General features: G+C 42.3%; 1 protein-coding gene across 1 annotated transcript in view; it reads right to left on the reverse strand.

The window, feature by feature from the left end:
- Positions 1–15,512, reverse strand: part of KDM4C (lysine demethylase 4C) — a 429,818-nt gene that overhangs the window by 137,545 nt on the left and 276,761 nt on the right. Inside the window, 1 exon segment of the mRNA XM_065406934.1 lies at positions 5,652–5,833. Within this exon segment, the coding sequence (XP_065263006.1) occupies positions 5,652–5,833 (182 nt within the window).

Here is a 15,512-nt window from a genome sequence, read left to right on the forward strand (position 1 = left end):
GAAAACATTCAAGCAGCAAGTTGAGCTGCATATGAAAGCCACTGGGACAAATAAACTGGAGGATGAGCAAAAGATTAACAGTGCCAGGCACAGGAGCCCTAGATGTATACAGTGCATTCCATACAGATGGTGTGGGGAAAGAGAGGAAATGTTCAGAAATAACTAAATTGTTTGAAGATCATTGTGGCTCTAAAAATGTTACTTATGAGAGAGATGTATTTAGGATGAGAACACAATAGAGGAGTTTGTCACAGACTTAAAACTAAAAAGTCAGTCCTGTAAGTATGGAATATTAAAAGATTCATTAAAGACCAGATTGTCCTGGGGTGTAACAATAAAGAATCTGTGAACAGTTACTAAGGGAGATGGATATGACACTAGAAAGGGCAATATGTATATGCCAAGCAGCGGAACAAACAGAAACACAAATAAAAAGCCTAGAGAAAGGCACAGAGCACATAACTCAGTACTGTAATTAAGCCAGCCAGGGGAAAGTTCACAGAAATTAAACTGACCAGTGACAGGAAAATGGAAAGCAGGAAACAAGTCAGTGATGTGGCAATCAACAAGAGTATAGTAAATGCCCAGCCTTCGGGCAAATATGTGGAAACCGTAATAAATCCAACCATTACGCTAAAATGTGCGGAGAAAATGCAGGTTTCATGTATTGAGTGCAAAAATGGATTCTTCAAACAAAGAGGAAGAGCTGTTCTTAAAGAGAAGAAGGAATATGAAAATGCAACAGACTGTTTAATTAAAATGTACACTGTCACTGGGTGGCTCGCCCCAGTAAATGAACTCGGGCCACCTCCCCAAGCCAGTAAAGATGCTCTCATTAGGCCAGTTAAGAGGGCGGAGCAGCGCCTGGGAGTTATAATGGACCAGAGGGACACAGTGAGAGAGATCTGATGAGTCAGGGTTGCCTGGAAGGAGGAAATCTGCATGAAATGAGAGCTGTCAAAGGAAGATGATGTTTTTTGGGGCAACGCTGAAGGCAAGAAGAGCAGCAAGAGGGGTTTGCTGGCTGAGCTCCCAGAGCCAGGGCCAGAGGCCTGGAGAGGGCTGAAGGTAGGAGGAGCAAAAGAGGGAGGTGCCTGCTGGCTCTAAGCCAGAGAGCCGAAGCCAAGAACCAGAGAAAGCTGAAGGCCGGGGAATATTGGCAGAAGTTATCTGCAGACGTCTCCACCATTGAGAGCTGGACCCACTGATGTCTCTGCACCAGAGAGCTGGACCCAGGGGAACAGTGAGACGGCAAATGGACCAGGGGGAGTGAGGGGTGCTCCCCTGGCGAGGATAATCTCCCAGCAGAGAGGCTGTGGGGATTCTCACTTAGGAAAAGCAGGGTTGCACTCCAGCTGGAAGGGCCGGGGTGGCCGTCCTGGCAACGAGGGATGGAAGAGGACTGACAAAGAGTCCAGGTGTGGCAAAAGGTTCCGTCGTATGGTATGTGGGATGTCAAGGGACAAAATGGAATGGGTTTTTAATGACTGGGTGATAAACAGACTACATTTTGGAACTTTTGTTGCAGCCTGCTATAAGATGGCACTTGAGGAGGAGCCACCTTTTGACATGCACAAATGGCACTTATGTGACATACAATATAGACCCTGGGGTACAAGTAATGTAATAACAAACACTGAAAGAGAGAGATGGAAGGAACACAACTGTGGAGGAGTAAAAAGTGTCTGTGAAAGACTATAATGGGGGAACAATTTCGGTGACAGGAGAGTGCATGCTGACACCTAAATACAAAGCGAACACAATAAAAAAAAAGAGTTTGTGGACAGGAGATTGTGGCAAAGGCAAACAACCAGTCTTGGACCTACACAGGTGTGAGATGCTTGGTCTCATAAAAGGATGTATGACAGAGAGACAGAACAACAACCTAGACTCAGATATGAAAGTATTAATAGAATCATGTAAAGACGTATTCACAGGAAATGAGTGCTTTTCAGTAACATGCAAGATACAGTTAATAGATGATGAAGAACCTGTGGTACTCACTACACGAAAAGTTCCACAAGCCTTAAGAGCTTCAAAACATGACAGCAAATAGTATCCTTCAGAGAATAAAATAACTGATAGATTGGGTTCACTCCTTAGTAACTGTAGAGAAAAAAAAAGGAGGGGACTTTGGCTGTATATGGACCCTAAGGAGCTGAACAAAACCATAAAAAGAGAACACTTCCACTTGCTCACAAGAAGAGAACTGCTGTCAGGTGGTAGGAACCAATTCTTCAACAAATTAAATGTATCACTGGATTTTGGCAGATCCCCTGGGACACTGAGAGCTCCAAGATCTGACTTCGAACAGACCATTTTGACAGATGCTACTACTTCAGACTGCCTTTCGGAACATGTTCAGCTCCAAAAATATTTCACAATACAATGAGCCAGATCCTGAAGGGTGTAGCACATATGAAAGTGTTTGTGGATGAACTAATAATTTGGGGCAGCACTGCCACTGACCATCAGGAATAACCGAGGAGAGTACTGGAAACTGTGAGAGCTAATAACGTTAAACTGAATACAGCCAAATGTCAATTTCAAACAACAAAAACAACATAGTTGGGAAAGAGACTGACCTCGAAGGGAATCTTGCCCAATGAATCAAAGGTTCAGGCAATATTGAACATGCTGAGACCTGAAGATAAAAAGGGAATTCAAAGACTGCTAGGCATGTTGAATTATTTCAGCAAGTTCATATCTAACTATACAGCTTGCACAACTCACCTAAGACTTGTGCTCCACCAGGTCACCAAATGGGCATGGATGCCAGAGCATAAAAGGGAATTAAATTATTTAAAGCAGGTTCTGATATAACCTCCAGTGCTGCAGTTCTTTGACTCATTGAAGGACATCAAGCTCTGCACACATACTTTGAAAGGAGGGCTGGGAGCAGTACTAGACCAGTGTCATGGAACGGATTATGATTGGTTGCCACTCTGATATGCCATAGAGAAGATGTGTGCATAAACTGAAAAAAGATATGAGGTCTGGTGTATGGATGTACAAGATTTCACAACTTTCTCTATGGTTGTAGCTTCAAAGCATAAACTGATCAAAACCACTGATTGAAATACACAAAAAGGGATTTGGAGAAGCACCACCCTGGACATAGTGACTACTTTCGAAAATACAAAAGTATCAGGTGACACTGGAGTTTCAACCTGGATGCCATTTAGTAATGGCAGACACACTATCAAGAACTTATGCTTCAGGTGTCAATACACAGCTTGATGACCTGGAACAAGCAGTAAACATACCTGTGAACATGGTAAGTGTCACATGCTGTATCTCCAGGCATATGGGATGAACTGGAGACAGCAACAGCTAAAGATGAAATGCTGCAAGCAATGATACAAGCAATAAGTAAAAGAGGGAAAAAATCCAAACTTCCCACCTGCCTAGTCCCGCTATAAAACAGCTTTCAGTGATTGCAGGAGTGCTCTTGAAGGGAACACAAATCATAGTTCCAATAGTGATAAGGAAAATATTGGATTGAATACATGAAGGGTACCTGGGAATGACCAAATCAAAAAGAAGAGCTAGAGAAGTTGTATTCTGGCCACAGATTAATAATGACATCGAAGAAATGATGGGACAGGTGTGCAACATCAGAAATACAAAAATTCCCAGCAGAAAGAATCCAGCAAAATTAATCACTTGCAATTCTATGGGACAAAGTTGGAATTGATGTGTTAAACTGGGGAAGACATGATCACCTGGTTATAACCAATTTCTCAGAAGTAGTCAAACTTGAAGATACCACATCTGCAACTGTTGTCAGGCACATTAAATCTGTATTTGCTTGGCATGTTATTCTGAGAATAGTAATAACTGACCATGGACTACAATTCAAGAAGAGGGAATTCCTGGACTTTGCTAAAATGTACGACTTTCAGCATGAGACATTAAGTCCCGTATACCCTCAAGCCAACGAATTATCTTAATGTGGAGTATGTATAGTGAAGAACGTGCAGAAAAAAAGTGGATGCAAGAGAAGATCCATTTCTATCACTACTCCAGTTACAGAGCTACATCACCACAATGTGGAAAGTCACCTACTGAACGCCTTTAGAGCAGATGTATAAATATTCTATTACCAAATATGGATACAAATGAAGGATGACGAAAGAGCCTGTGATAGTGAGAAAAAAAGACTAGGAAAGTACAATCAGACAAAATAGTATGATAAAGGAGCAAGACCTCTTCCATTGTTAAAAACAAAGACAAAAGACAAAAACAAAGTAGTAAGAATTTGACAAGTCGAAGCTACAATGATCAAAGAGGAGTTACTTTGCTCTGGACTCAGTGACCTCAGATGAAAGCACAATCTCATGAAGGAATAAGCATCTGCTCAATATACCTGACAACTTGGCTGAGACAAGTGAAGTGAGAGCAGACATACAAGTTGAAAACCATTCCCAAACTGACCCTGTTATTGATAATGAGGCAGACCCTTAGAGAAGGATTTGACCAAAGAGGGTTTGCAACACAGCAGATTGGAAAGATTGCTGAAATGTCCCAAGAGACTGATTGAGACATGTTAAGGTTGTGTTTAGCAACCTGAAGAGTTAGGTCAGTTAGTGTATTTGTAATAGTTTGATTTAACAGTGTTTTAGTTCAGGCAGGAAATTTCAAAAAGGGATCTAAAAATGGGAAGATGTGCTGTACAGTAAGTCCTCCAGGAAGTGTAGAGATGCCAAACTTCCTGTATACTATAGATACAGTCTTTAGTTTGCTGGGACACACTTCCTGCTGGGGGCAGTCACAAAGAAGCCCAGCATAAGGCAGTTGCAGGCTGAAGCTACACAGAGTAGTAGAAAGTTTGTTATCTCATTTCTGTACCTATGTCCTGTTCATATTAAGGAGTTTATTATGACAACAGTCTGGTCGTCAGTGTGATATCACAAAAGTCAGACTAAATGATTTGGTGGTCCCTTCTGATCTGAAACTCGACGATTCTATGTCAGAATTTTCACCTGACATTCATTATTGGTATTTCCACAAACGTATATCAAACAGTACTGTAGATTAGATGTTTTCTCTGGGTGAAATGTTGCTGCCCAAAAGGCCCAAGTACCATTAAACCACAGGGGTTCTGCAGTGCTGCAGACTGCAGACCAGGAAAAGACCAAACAGTAAGACTCTGTCCTCCCTTGAATAACTTTCTTTCCACCGTAATGCAGAAATAAATTTTGGGGGAGGAAGGAAGTGACTAGTGGATCTACAACTACATGGTTCTACTATCTTCAAATCTGTCTCCCCTGCAAGGAATGAGTGCACAGTGCTTATTGCAAGCCCATGGACTGTAGTAAAGGCCACAAAGAAGCCACTCAGCTACTCTACCTTCTACCCACAGGCTGTGGGGGGAAAATTGGAAGGAGGCCTGCCAGTAAATCCTTCTTGAAAAATTTATTTACTGTGGCTGGTGGATCATTTACCCCTTATGTAGTGATTAATACTTCACTTTCTATACTAATGAGTCTTAGCTAGAAATGAATTTTTCCTTTCCTTTTCATGTCACAAATTAACCTTCTATAATGATTAGTGTTTGCATCATTTAATTTTATTGTCATGCATAGCTATAAAAGAGACATTAAAGACTCCTTTCCAAATAACTACTGAATTATTCGAATCCGGCTTACCTTATAGTAGGGCATAAGGAGAGTGCAAATGGCACAATGGGGTTCCATTTTGGCTGCAGCTGCATTATATTCTTTTTCAGCAATGAAATCGGGTGCTCTTTTCTGCCAAAGGTGGACAAGAGGTTTGGCCCATGACTCTGTTTCTTGCACTTCCTCTTCGATTAAGGGAGTCTCAAGCAGTTCTTAAAGAAAACAAACACTTGGTAAAACTGTATTCTTGGGATGAAGGCAAACGATACTGAAGTATCCATCTGCACTAGCAATGAATAGCAAACAGTGTCAAAAGAACTTCGGCATGTGAGAACAAATGCAAAATAACAACACAGTTATGTGGTGCGGTGAAGAGGTCCACAGTACAGGGTAGCGAGGAGAGCTTTGACCCTGTGCTACATGCTTACTTCGCCACATAAAGAGCATCAGGGAGCATTGCAACACTTATATTCCTTACAATTTGTGTTTATACTCAGATTTGCAGAGTGAACACCTATATCCCCCATCTCTTACTTCCTCCAACCTCTGCCTCCTTCCTAGTATGCACTTGCTTTAACTCCCACCACTGAACCATGCTAGAGCCTGTCAACCAGCACCAAGCAAGTCAGTTGGTTTTCCCCAATATGATGCATTTTGATTTGCTTTTTAAAATATCTTTATATTCATTTTCTGCAGCATATAATGCACAAATATTTTGGACTTTAAAAATATGCAATACTGAGACACAATCAGACCTTGCCTATGATCAGGCTCAGGTGACATTCAGTGGTGGCTGTGATGCCTCCTGCTGAGAGCCTGCTGGGCCATCACATGAAGGAGGATCCGGTGTTCTCAGGGATCTGCCTTTTCAGACCTGAAAGTAAGTTTGTCTTACTTGTACATTGTGTCCCTCTGAAAACCCTCAGTGCCTGAGACTAATAGGTTACTCCTTCCTCTCTTCTTCACACAAGTAGATAGATCCTTTCCCCCCAGGTGGATTTTTGCCACCTCACCCTATGAGCAACCTCTGCACCAAATTAGCTGGGAATTCCATAGCAAATGACTAATTTTACCCTATTAAATAAACTACACACATGCTAGAAATGTCCAGTCCTCATCACAGGGAGCTGGAACTCTCACAGAAGCAAAGTTTAGAGGTAACATGCAATTAATTTCTGTTCAAGTCTCCCCAGATTTGGTACTAATGGGATCTGTCTAATTGTAGCTCTCCTGCACATGGAAGACCCACGATGAAAGGTGAGAGGATTAAAACAGCCTTGACTCACATCACTGAACGAAGGACCTCCCAGGCATTCTCCCGGGAGGCATTCGTTTCTACTGAGTAGCACCTGGGAAATGTGTGAAGAGAACACTGAGTAGGGTATGGCATATCTCTAGGACAGAGGATGATGCCCTTTCTGCCCAGGAGGCAGCTAGCCCTCAAATAAAAGTAAAGCTAGTAGTTATTCATAGGACAAAGAACCTCTGCAGCTCTGCATGATTCTTTAATACTAGTTCTACTAGTTGAATTTTACTCTCCTGAGTGCTAGGGACAAAGAACATCAGGCATAAATACATACAGAGAATAGTCTAATCTTTTAGAGGATTTCTTAACTGGGATGGAAGGAAGGAAGGAGAGTGCCCTCTTCTCAATGGAGACTTGCAAGACAGAGCCACCAGTTCTGGCTACCAGGAACATCCTTTAACCAATCACAAAGAAACAGGTTTTAGTGGGTTGAAAAGATAATGACCAACCCCTTTTCAAGCCAGACTGAGACTGCAAGAGAGAAATAATTCCTTGGGCAGCATGGCAAACTAGTCTAACTCCCATCAAGAAGCTGCTTACTAATAGGTGTCTGTCAGGAATGATGTAGAAAATGGGGTCCTGGGACAAGAGACTTGGAGTAAAATCTTGTCCCCATTGAAGTCAATGGCAAGACTCCCACTGACTTCAACAGGGCCGGGAATTCACCCTGGTGTTGCTTTAATGGGTCCTCCAGGACTAAATTGGTGGAGACACACCATGTGACCTCCACATGGATGGCAATGATCTCTTTAGGATCCCTGGACTGCATAGGTATGGGGGGGTAGAACTCCCTGTTCACTCTGTGAAGGGGAACCTGTTTCCCAGCCTTAGTAAAAATTTGCTGGAAAACTCTGCAAAGATAATTTTGTGGACTTTTATTACTAGTAAATCACCCCAGGTGCAAAGAGCAAAAAATCAGGAAAGACGGCTGCAGGGAAGATTATTTGACCCTTGTGGCAAAGTTTCTCTCTGAAGTGATCCCCTTCCACATACACACACGCATATACCCATGATTAAGAATGATCTCAGTGGTTCTTGAGGACATGAAATTTCTATGCAGTCAGATGAATGGTGACTGTGAGGTCTTTGAGATGGGAATTTTTAGAAAAATGGAAGGACAGGTAGGTATCCATTACGGATACTGAAAACCCTGGGAATGGGGAGAGAGGAAAGAGCAGAAAGCTTTGAAAAGTCATTGAATACAATTTAAAGAAGAAGAGAAGAGATAGTTCTATAGTGTGGTGTTCATTTTTAACAATGTATTTATGAAGATTAGTTTCTTTCAGAAGAAAACAATATAGAAGAGTTTAAGTAAGCTGGATCATCACATTCCTTCAGCCCATGACTGCCTTCACCAGCTTACAAAGAAGTAAAGGCTTTATAGATCTCTTCCTCTGATAAAACTATCCTGAATTGCCATAAAATATTATAAAGCATAATAGTTGTATTGGTGATGAGTACAGAAATGAATTATTTTCATATAAACATAGTATGTGGCCACATATTAGAGGAATGAATAAACTGACATATACTACATGTAAATTTATTTACAATGTTATACACAGGGCCGGCTCCAGGCACCAGGCAACCAAGCTGGTGCTTGGGGCGGCACCTGGAGGGGGGCGGCGCGGCGCTCGGGCCGCCGGGGACAGCGGGGCCACAGCCGGGCTCGCCGCCCTCCCTCCGGCGCTCTGGCTGCCCTCCCCCCCCCGCGCCCTCCCCCTGGCTGCCGGGGGGAGAGCGGCGAGCCCCTCCCGGGGCTCGCCGCCCTGCGCTCTGGCCGCCGGGGGGAGAGCCGAGCCCCAGCCGGGGCTCGCCGCCCTCTCGCCGCCCTGCCCCCGGCGCTCTGGCCGCCGGGGGGAGAGCCGAGCCCCAGCCGGGGCTCGCCGCCCTCTCGCCGCCCTGCCCCCGGCGCTCTGGCCACCGGGGGGAGAGCCGAGCCCCCACCGGGGCTCGCCGCCCTGCCCCCGGCGCTCTGGCCGCCGGGGGGGGGAGAGCCGAGCCCCCGCCGGGGCTCGCCGCCCTCCTCCCAGGGCTCCGGCCACCCTCCTCTCCGGCGCCCTCCCCCCGGCCGCCGGGGGGAGAGCGGAGCCCCCGCCGGGGCTCGCCACCCTCGCCCCGGGGCTCCAGCCGCCCTCCCCCCGGCGGGAGAGCTCGCTGCCCTCCCCCCCCCCCCGCGCCCTGCCCCCGGCCGCCGGGGGGAGAGCGGAGCCCCCGCCGGGGCTCGCCACCCTCGCCCCGGGGCTCCAGCCGCCCCCCCCCCCCCCCACGGGGCGGCAAAAAAGCCAGAGCCAGCCCTGGTTATACACTGCTATTCAAGAAACATTTGCCCGCAATGTACATACAGCAGACTTGAGAAAAACAGGAAATGTATGAGAACAGCAGTTTCCAAACCTAAATTCAGTTTACAGATGGCTATTGGGTGACATGCAGGTACAAAGTGTATAGTTAACAATGTAGGAATAGTTGGACAAATTAAGATTTCCAGAATATAGAATCCACCTTTAACCAAAAGTTCCACCATATTTTTTTAAGTTAAAAGAGTTCTGTTGAGCATATTTACAATACCCTAGAATCTTGAAATAAAATATATTGTTCCCTGCCATGACAACACCTATCAGTGTTGTCATTTTCAATACGACAGGCATAGATTATTATTTCTTATATTGCCAATGTAGCAGAAGACAATGAGTTAATGTCTCTTGCCCTTTGCTCTCTGGCAACTCCCTAACAAATTTTCTGGTGGAGGATTTACATCTACCCCCTTTTACATACTCTGTCATGAAGTTTCTCAAACCTCTGTTCTTGGCCCCTTCCTCTTCTTTATTTACTTTTCCTTATAAAACAACCTCATTGCTAGCTTCATCCTTCTTATGTTCAATGGCTATTAGCCAGGATGGGTGGGGATAGTGTTCCTAGCCTCTGTTTGTCTGAAGCTGGGAATGGATGACAGAGGATGGATCACTTGACGATTACCTGTTCTGTTCATTCCTTCTGGGGCAACTGGCATTGGCCACTGCTGGAAGACAGGATACTGGGCTAGATGGACCTTTGGTCTGACCTAGTATGGTCATTCTTATGTTCTTGCTAATTTCTCTCCAGAACTAAACTTCTCCCTCAACTCACTTTTGAACCGCTCTATTGTCATTATTTTTAATATTTATATTAAAATTGCACTTTCAGACAGATTTGGAGCGCCACTGAGCTAAGCACTCTGCAAACACACAGGTAGACACAATCCCTGCCCTGAGGAGTTTACAATCTATATCTTCCAGAAATGGGCACAGGGCTGGGAACTGTTGACCAGATTCTCAGCTGGCGTAAAAGGAGATAACTCCATTGACATAAATGGAGCTTTGCCCATTTACACCAGGTCAGCATAGAAAAAAAAAGTATTGTTCTTGAGCAAATCCCACAAAAAAATTGGCTATTAAGGATTTTTTTTCACATTTCTTGTTGGCATTTAGAAACCCTGAGATGTTTCCCTCTTCCCTCAAATATGAGAATTTGACGCAGCAAATCCATTACTTCTGATACAGTCAAATCTCTTACTCATGTCAACTGATTACCTGTGTAAGGATTGCAAGATTGACCCACTACTGGTGCCTCGTGGAAAACTTTGAAAAGCATTTCTGCAATTTATCCAGTATGTCAGACTTGCTGCTCAATTCTTTAATGATCCATTTTTTGATTACTGACTACATCAACAAAGAACCTCTATATCCTTAACAGTTCATCTGTTCTTGTTGCTTATTCCCCATCTGATATCATAATACTCTATATCATACAGTATAATTATTTCCATAGCTACCAATGATGATGTCACAAGTGAGGCTACACTTCCAAAGGAAATGAACTGCAGGAACAGATTATTCTTTAATGCAAAAATACTTTCACACACAAAAATCTGCTCAGGAGTAGACCTGAATGCTTCACTTTGAGAATACACATTATACACCGGTATCCGGACTTTTTAACAACAGAAACTCGGTTATCTGGTTCACATTCTTATAAACATTCTGTTCTCCCAGGGCTGGTTGGCTCAGCAGAACATCAGCAGATAAGACTCTATGGATGGAGTCTAACAGCATATAAAATCATATGTGCTCACATCCTGATATGGGTAGGAAGCTATGCAAGGGGAACTGGCCAGCAGACTTAAGATCGTGTTCAAAGTCTTCTGACCTGGGAAAGTCCTCTGACTGCAGAAAGTGTTTGCTGGGCCAGCTCCCCTGATTGTGCATTGAAGTCTTTATTTCCTGGAACATGACTGCAGTACAGAAAGTGGTTATGTAAAGTCAAATCTTGGGATAATGAATCTGACCTTCCAATAATCAAGAGTTTCAGTTATCTGATGTTCAGATAAAAAAATCCTCAGTCAAACTTTGGTTAATTTCTATGAGCTGTCACTAAGGTAAGTGAACATTAAGTACCTTAACTAGTTGCCAGCATCGCATCAATAATGCTAAAAAAAAAACTCTACTAATTCATGGGGTGCAATTAAAAAATTAAGCTAAACAAAAAGAAGTTATTCTTAAACCGAACGAAGAGCGTCTACACACAACCTTGCACCAGCTTAACTAAGCTTAACCTTTAGTTAAGCCAGTGCAAGTCTGCATGTCGATAAAGCCTAAAAGAAGTCAGCTAGCACCAAACGAGCACAGCCAGGAAATTAACTGAACAAAATTAAACATCACACTATTTCTACAAACTGAACATTTTACACTAGCATCCGTGCCAAGGTCAAAATATGAGTGTAAGGAGCAGGCACAGAGTAGTCTCATATCAAGCCAGCATTTCTCTTCATATGCTTTCCAAGTGCAATAACAACAGCCACTTATATAACAGTCTTTCATCCATGGATCTCAAAAGCCTTTACAAACATTAAGCAAGCTCAGAACAACCCTATAAAATGGGTAAGGAGTATTATTAGTGCTGTGCGTCTCTTACAAAGTTTGGCTTACTAAGTGAACTCCAAAGTTTTAAATCACAGGAAAGTAGAAAGAAGCAGTTCATTTCAAGTCTCTTATCTGAGGGAGAAAAAGAGGAGGAAAAAAGTTTTGAAATTCCGCCAACTTGAACTGGTTTTATGAGTTCAAGGTTCAGAGTATTCACAAACTTCATCCCATGCTGGTGAACATGGGCTGAGGTGGTTCCTGCAGCTGGTGAACCTCCTTTTCTCATAGTCTGTTGGAGAAATAGACCCTCACCCTCAACTATTCCCAGAACCCTAAATGAAGACCAGTTCCCCTAGTTATTCAAAGAACTCTTTATGCACTGAAATCTGAGTGCGGCACATAGACTGTATGTGCAGCAAGTATGGGTAGGGATAAGTATGACAGGAACAGCTGGAAATTGACCAAGCCCAAACAGGTAACAGCCATATCATAATTTGGAGGACACCCGACAGAATGCTGAAGTGTCTTAGAGGCAGATCTCCTAGTGAACAAAGCTATACTGAACTCGGAGCAACAGAAGACTGAGGTGTGGACCTGAAATGCAATTACAGTGGAGAAGACGTTCCTACCAAAGAAATCACTGAAGCACTTACCCCAACGGGGCCCTAGCCTTGCACATTGACAACCTATCAGAGGCATTTCACCCAGGTGAATAAGTTCAGAACAGACTCCTACCAGTCAGGACATAGCTTGAAATGGGCAGGAGATCACAGCCCTCCTAGAAAAAAGGGCTCTTGAGGGTTCTGTAGGAGATGCAGGTGCCACCAACTCAAGTCCAGAATTTCTCAGAGAGACTGAGGAAGAAAGCAGGAGCAGAGATGTTGTCTTCAGCTAGGAGGCATCCCTCTCATCCAGTCATCCAGCCTGAGCACCTACTGATGGGGGGGGGATGTAGCTTACTATTCTGGAGGCAGGAAGGCTTAATGTGTCCCCTCTGAGGCTCCCAAGAGGTCTAGTGGGCAGGGAAAGCTCAGCATGCTTCCGGGAACTGCTGTGCCTTAACCTCACTCCTCTACACTCTCTTGGCAGGCCTTCCAGGTAGGAAGTACATTTCACATGTTAATTGAAGAGCTGTCCTTCTAATTTGCAAGTTTAAGTTCCTGTTCATGCACACAAATTTGGGTTCTGCATGTACAAATGCTCAAAATGTGCACGCGCAACTTAAGAAGCTGGTTCAACACCTGGTTGAGAGTTTGACCCTAGCTGAGTGTTCAATGGAGTAATTGTGTAACTCTCAAGGAGTTGTTCTACTCTACGTATGAGATGTTTGTGTGAAACACACAGGTCTCAGAGTGACCACATACCAGACGTCTGAAATGGCTGCCTTAATTTGAGGAAAGAAAATGTGCTCTTAAGTTGAGAACTTGCATTCCAAATCAGAGAAAAATTTCCTGATTGAGTTTTAAACCCTCAAAGTTGGAATTTATACCGGAATGCTGGAAGAGCTTTTACTGAGCTGTAATGGGAAAGTTATGACACAATGTTTGCTACTTGCATTCAACTGGTGTTAGCAAAAGAAAAACTATAATACTAGCAGTATTAGTTCCAGATTTAACATGGTTGTGAAATGCTTAGATGATAAATTGATATCATCTTAGTATAAATGGAGTACCATTTCTGGCCATTACAGTTTTCTAATACTACTTGTGAGCTTAACAGCTCAGCACTTTAGGAAGTACATTTTCTGTACCTGAGCAGCTGGTCTTTTTGTTTGTGCTTTCATGAGTACATTGTATGCTTCTTGTAATTCCACCTACATTTCTGGCTGTGTATTGCACAACATTTCCTCACAAAACAGTAAAACGAATGGATCACTATCTTCCAAAACATTTATTAATTGGATTATGTGGGCATTAAAGGAGATTTTTCTTTATTAATGAATCTTTTATTCATTTAATAAATCCTTCATTACATCCACAAGCCAGACAGAGAACTGGATTCCCAATATTCGGAGGCACTTTTATGTTGCTGTAAGTGACATCTCGTTATCTGTGCTGCCTGGAAACTGTACAGGTTATGGCAAGGTTAAGTATTTTGTTTCCCAGGGAAACATGGCATATGCGATTTATTTCCAAAACAGAAGTATTAACACTCCATGAAATAATTAACAACTTAATATAAATTAATAAATATTGCCAAAGGATACATCCTATTGTATGAGAGTTCAGACTTACTGGTACTGATACTATACTAGCAGTAACAGTGCCAAAACTCCATACCATTTGCTAGATAATACACTCTTAAGACAGAAACTGAACCTCATATAGGATAAATTAATGTATATAATATAACTAATGACATACCAACTTTGACTTTTGCAAATACATACTTGATGCTCTATCATCTTACTTGTCTCAGGGAGGAAGAATTTTTTTTTTTCTTTACTACCTAGACAAAATAGGAAAAATAAGGACCAGGACTTCTTTTAGGAAAAAGGAAAATCTCTTTTAAAACAAACAACATGTAAACATTTACTGTGCTGCAGTCCAAATAACTAAGTGAATAATACATTAATGAAAGCAATCCTTATTTTCAGAAGTGTTTTAGTTTAAAAGTTTGGGGTAACTTATTTCAACACTCAATATTATCTACTTTGAACAAATTTTGCTTACTAAGTTAAAGTGAAATTCTCAGAAGGGAAACATTTGGGCCATTTGCAGAATGGGCTGTTGCCAGTACTTGCTGATCTAACCTAGCAGATGTGAAAAGCCATAGACTCTAATACAGTACAATTTTCTTTTGCCAATCTCAACAATGATTTTGCTGCTTGGGGTTATGTTCCACTGATGTTTTCTGGCTGTGTACAGCACCATTCTCTGCTATGAAGAGCATAGCAGCATCTGTTATTTTTCAGGTACTTGAGCATAATCTCAGCCCTGGGAGGCATTATATGTAGCTTCAAATGTCCTGAAAGGAATTAAAAAAAAAAAATCGATTCACTCAATTAGAAAAAAAGTTGCAACTTTGAAACTTCGTTGTTCCTGTTTTATTTCTACAAACTAGATTTCAGAAATTGTTTCATTTTCTCCGTGAAGAATGCAATAGGTTTTACAGCATAGGATAAAAAATGTTAATTTTGTGAATATCTCATAACAACAGTTCTGTAAAGTCTGTGTTATTTATTTGGTGAATACGTCTGATTGATGAAGTACAATTAAGTTCCACGGTTCTCATAAAAGTTGTACATGAGGAGAGACAAACTGAATCAGGGTATTAAAGTCTAAACTTAAGAGCTCCTGGAACAAATTAGTTTTAGATTAGAAGGGAAACTAACTAGGTGCATTTATAAACATTAGTAAAATATCACAAAACATGTGACACATCAGTCCTATCTCAAAATGTTTTAAATATGAAATTTAAAAGAGTATGTAAATAACTAGAGTTTCACTTAAATGACACAAAAACAATTAGTAAAGAACAATTTTACATCATTTTAACATTTATTCAGATAAGTGTAAATTAATTAAACCCTATAGGGCTTGGCTGAAGGACTGTATCCCTTATACACCCAGAAACTCCCAGAAAGAGAACTGAGGGCTCAAAGCGTGCACAAGCAGGCCATGTACCTCTTACGTTACAGACTAATCTAACAGGAATAGAGCATGTTGACACTCTAAACCTCTGTTT

The sequence above is a fragment of the Emys orbicularis genome, chromosome 6 (assembly GCF_028017835.1).
Source record: "Emys orbicularis isolate rEmyOrb1 chromosome 6, rEmyOrb1.hap1, whole genome shotgun sequence".
NCBI lineage: Eukaryota > Metazoa > Chordata > Testudines > Emydidae > Emys > Emys orbicularis.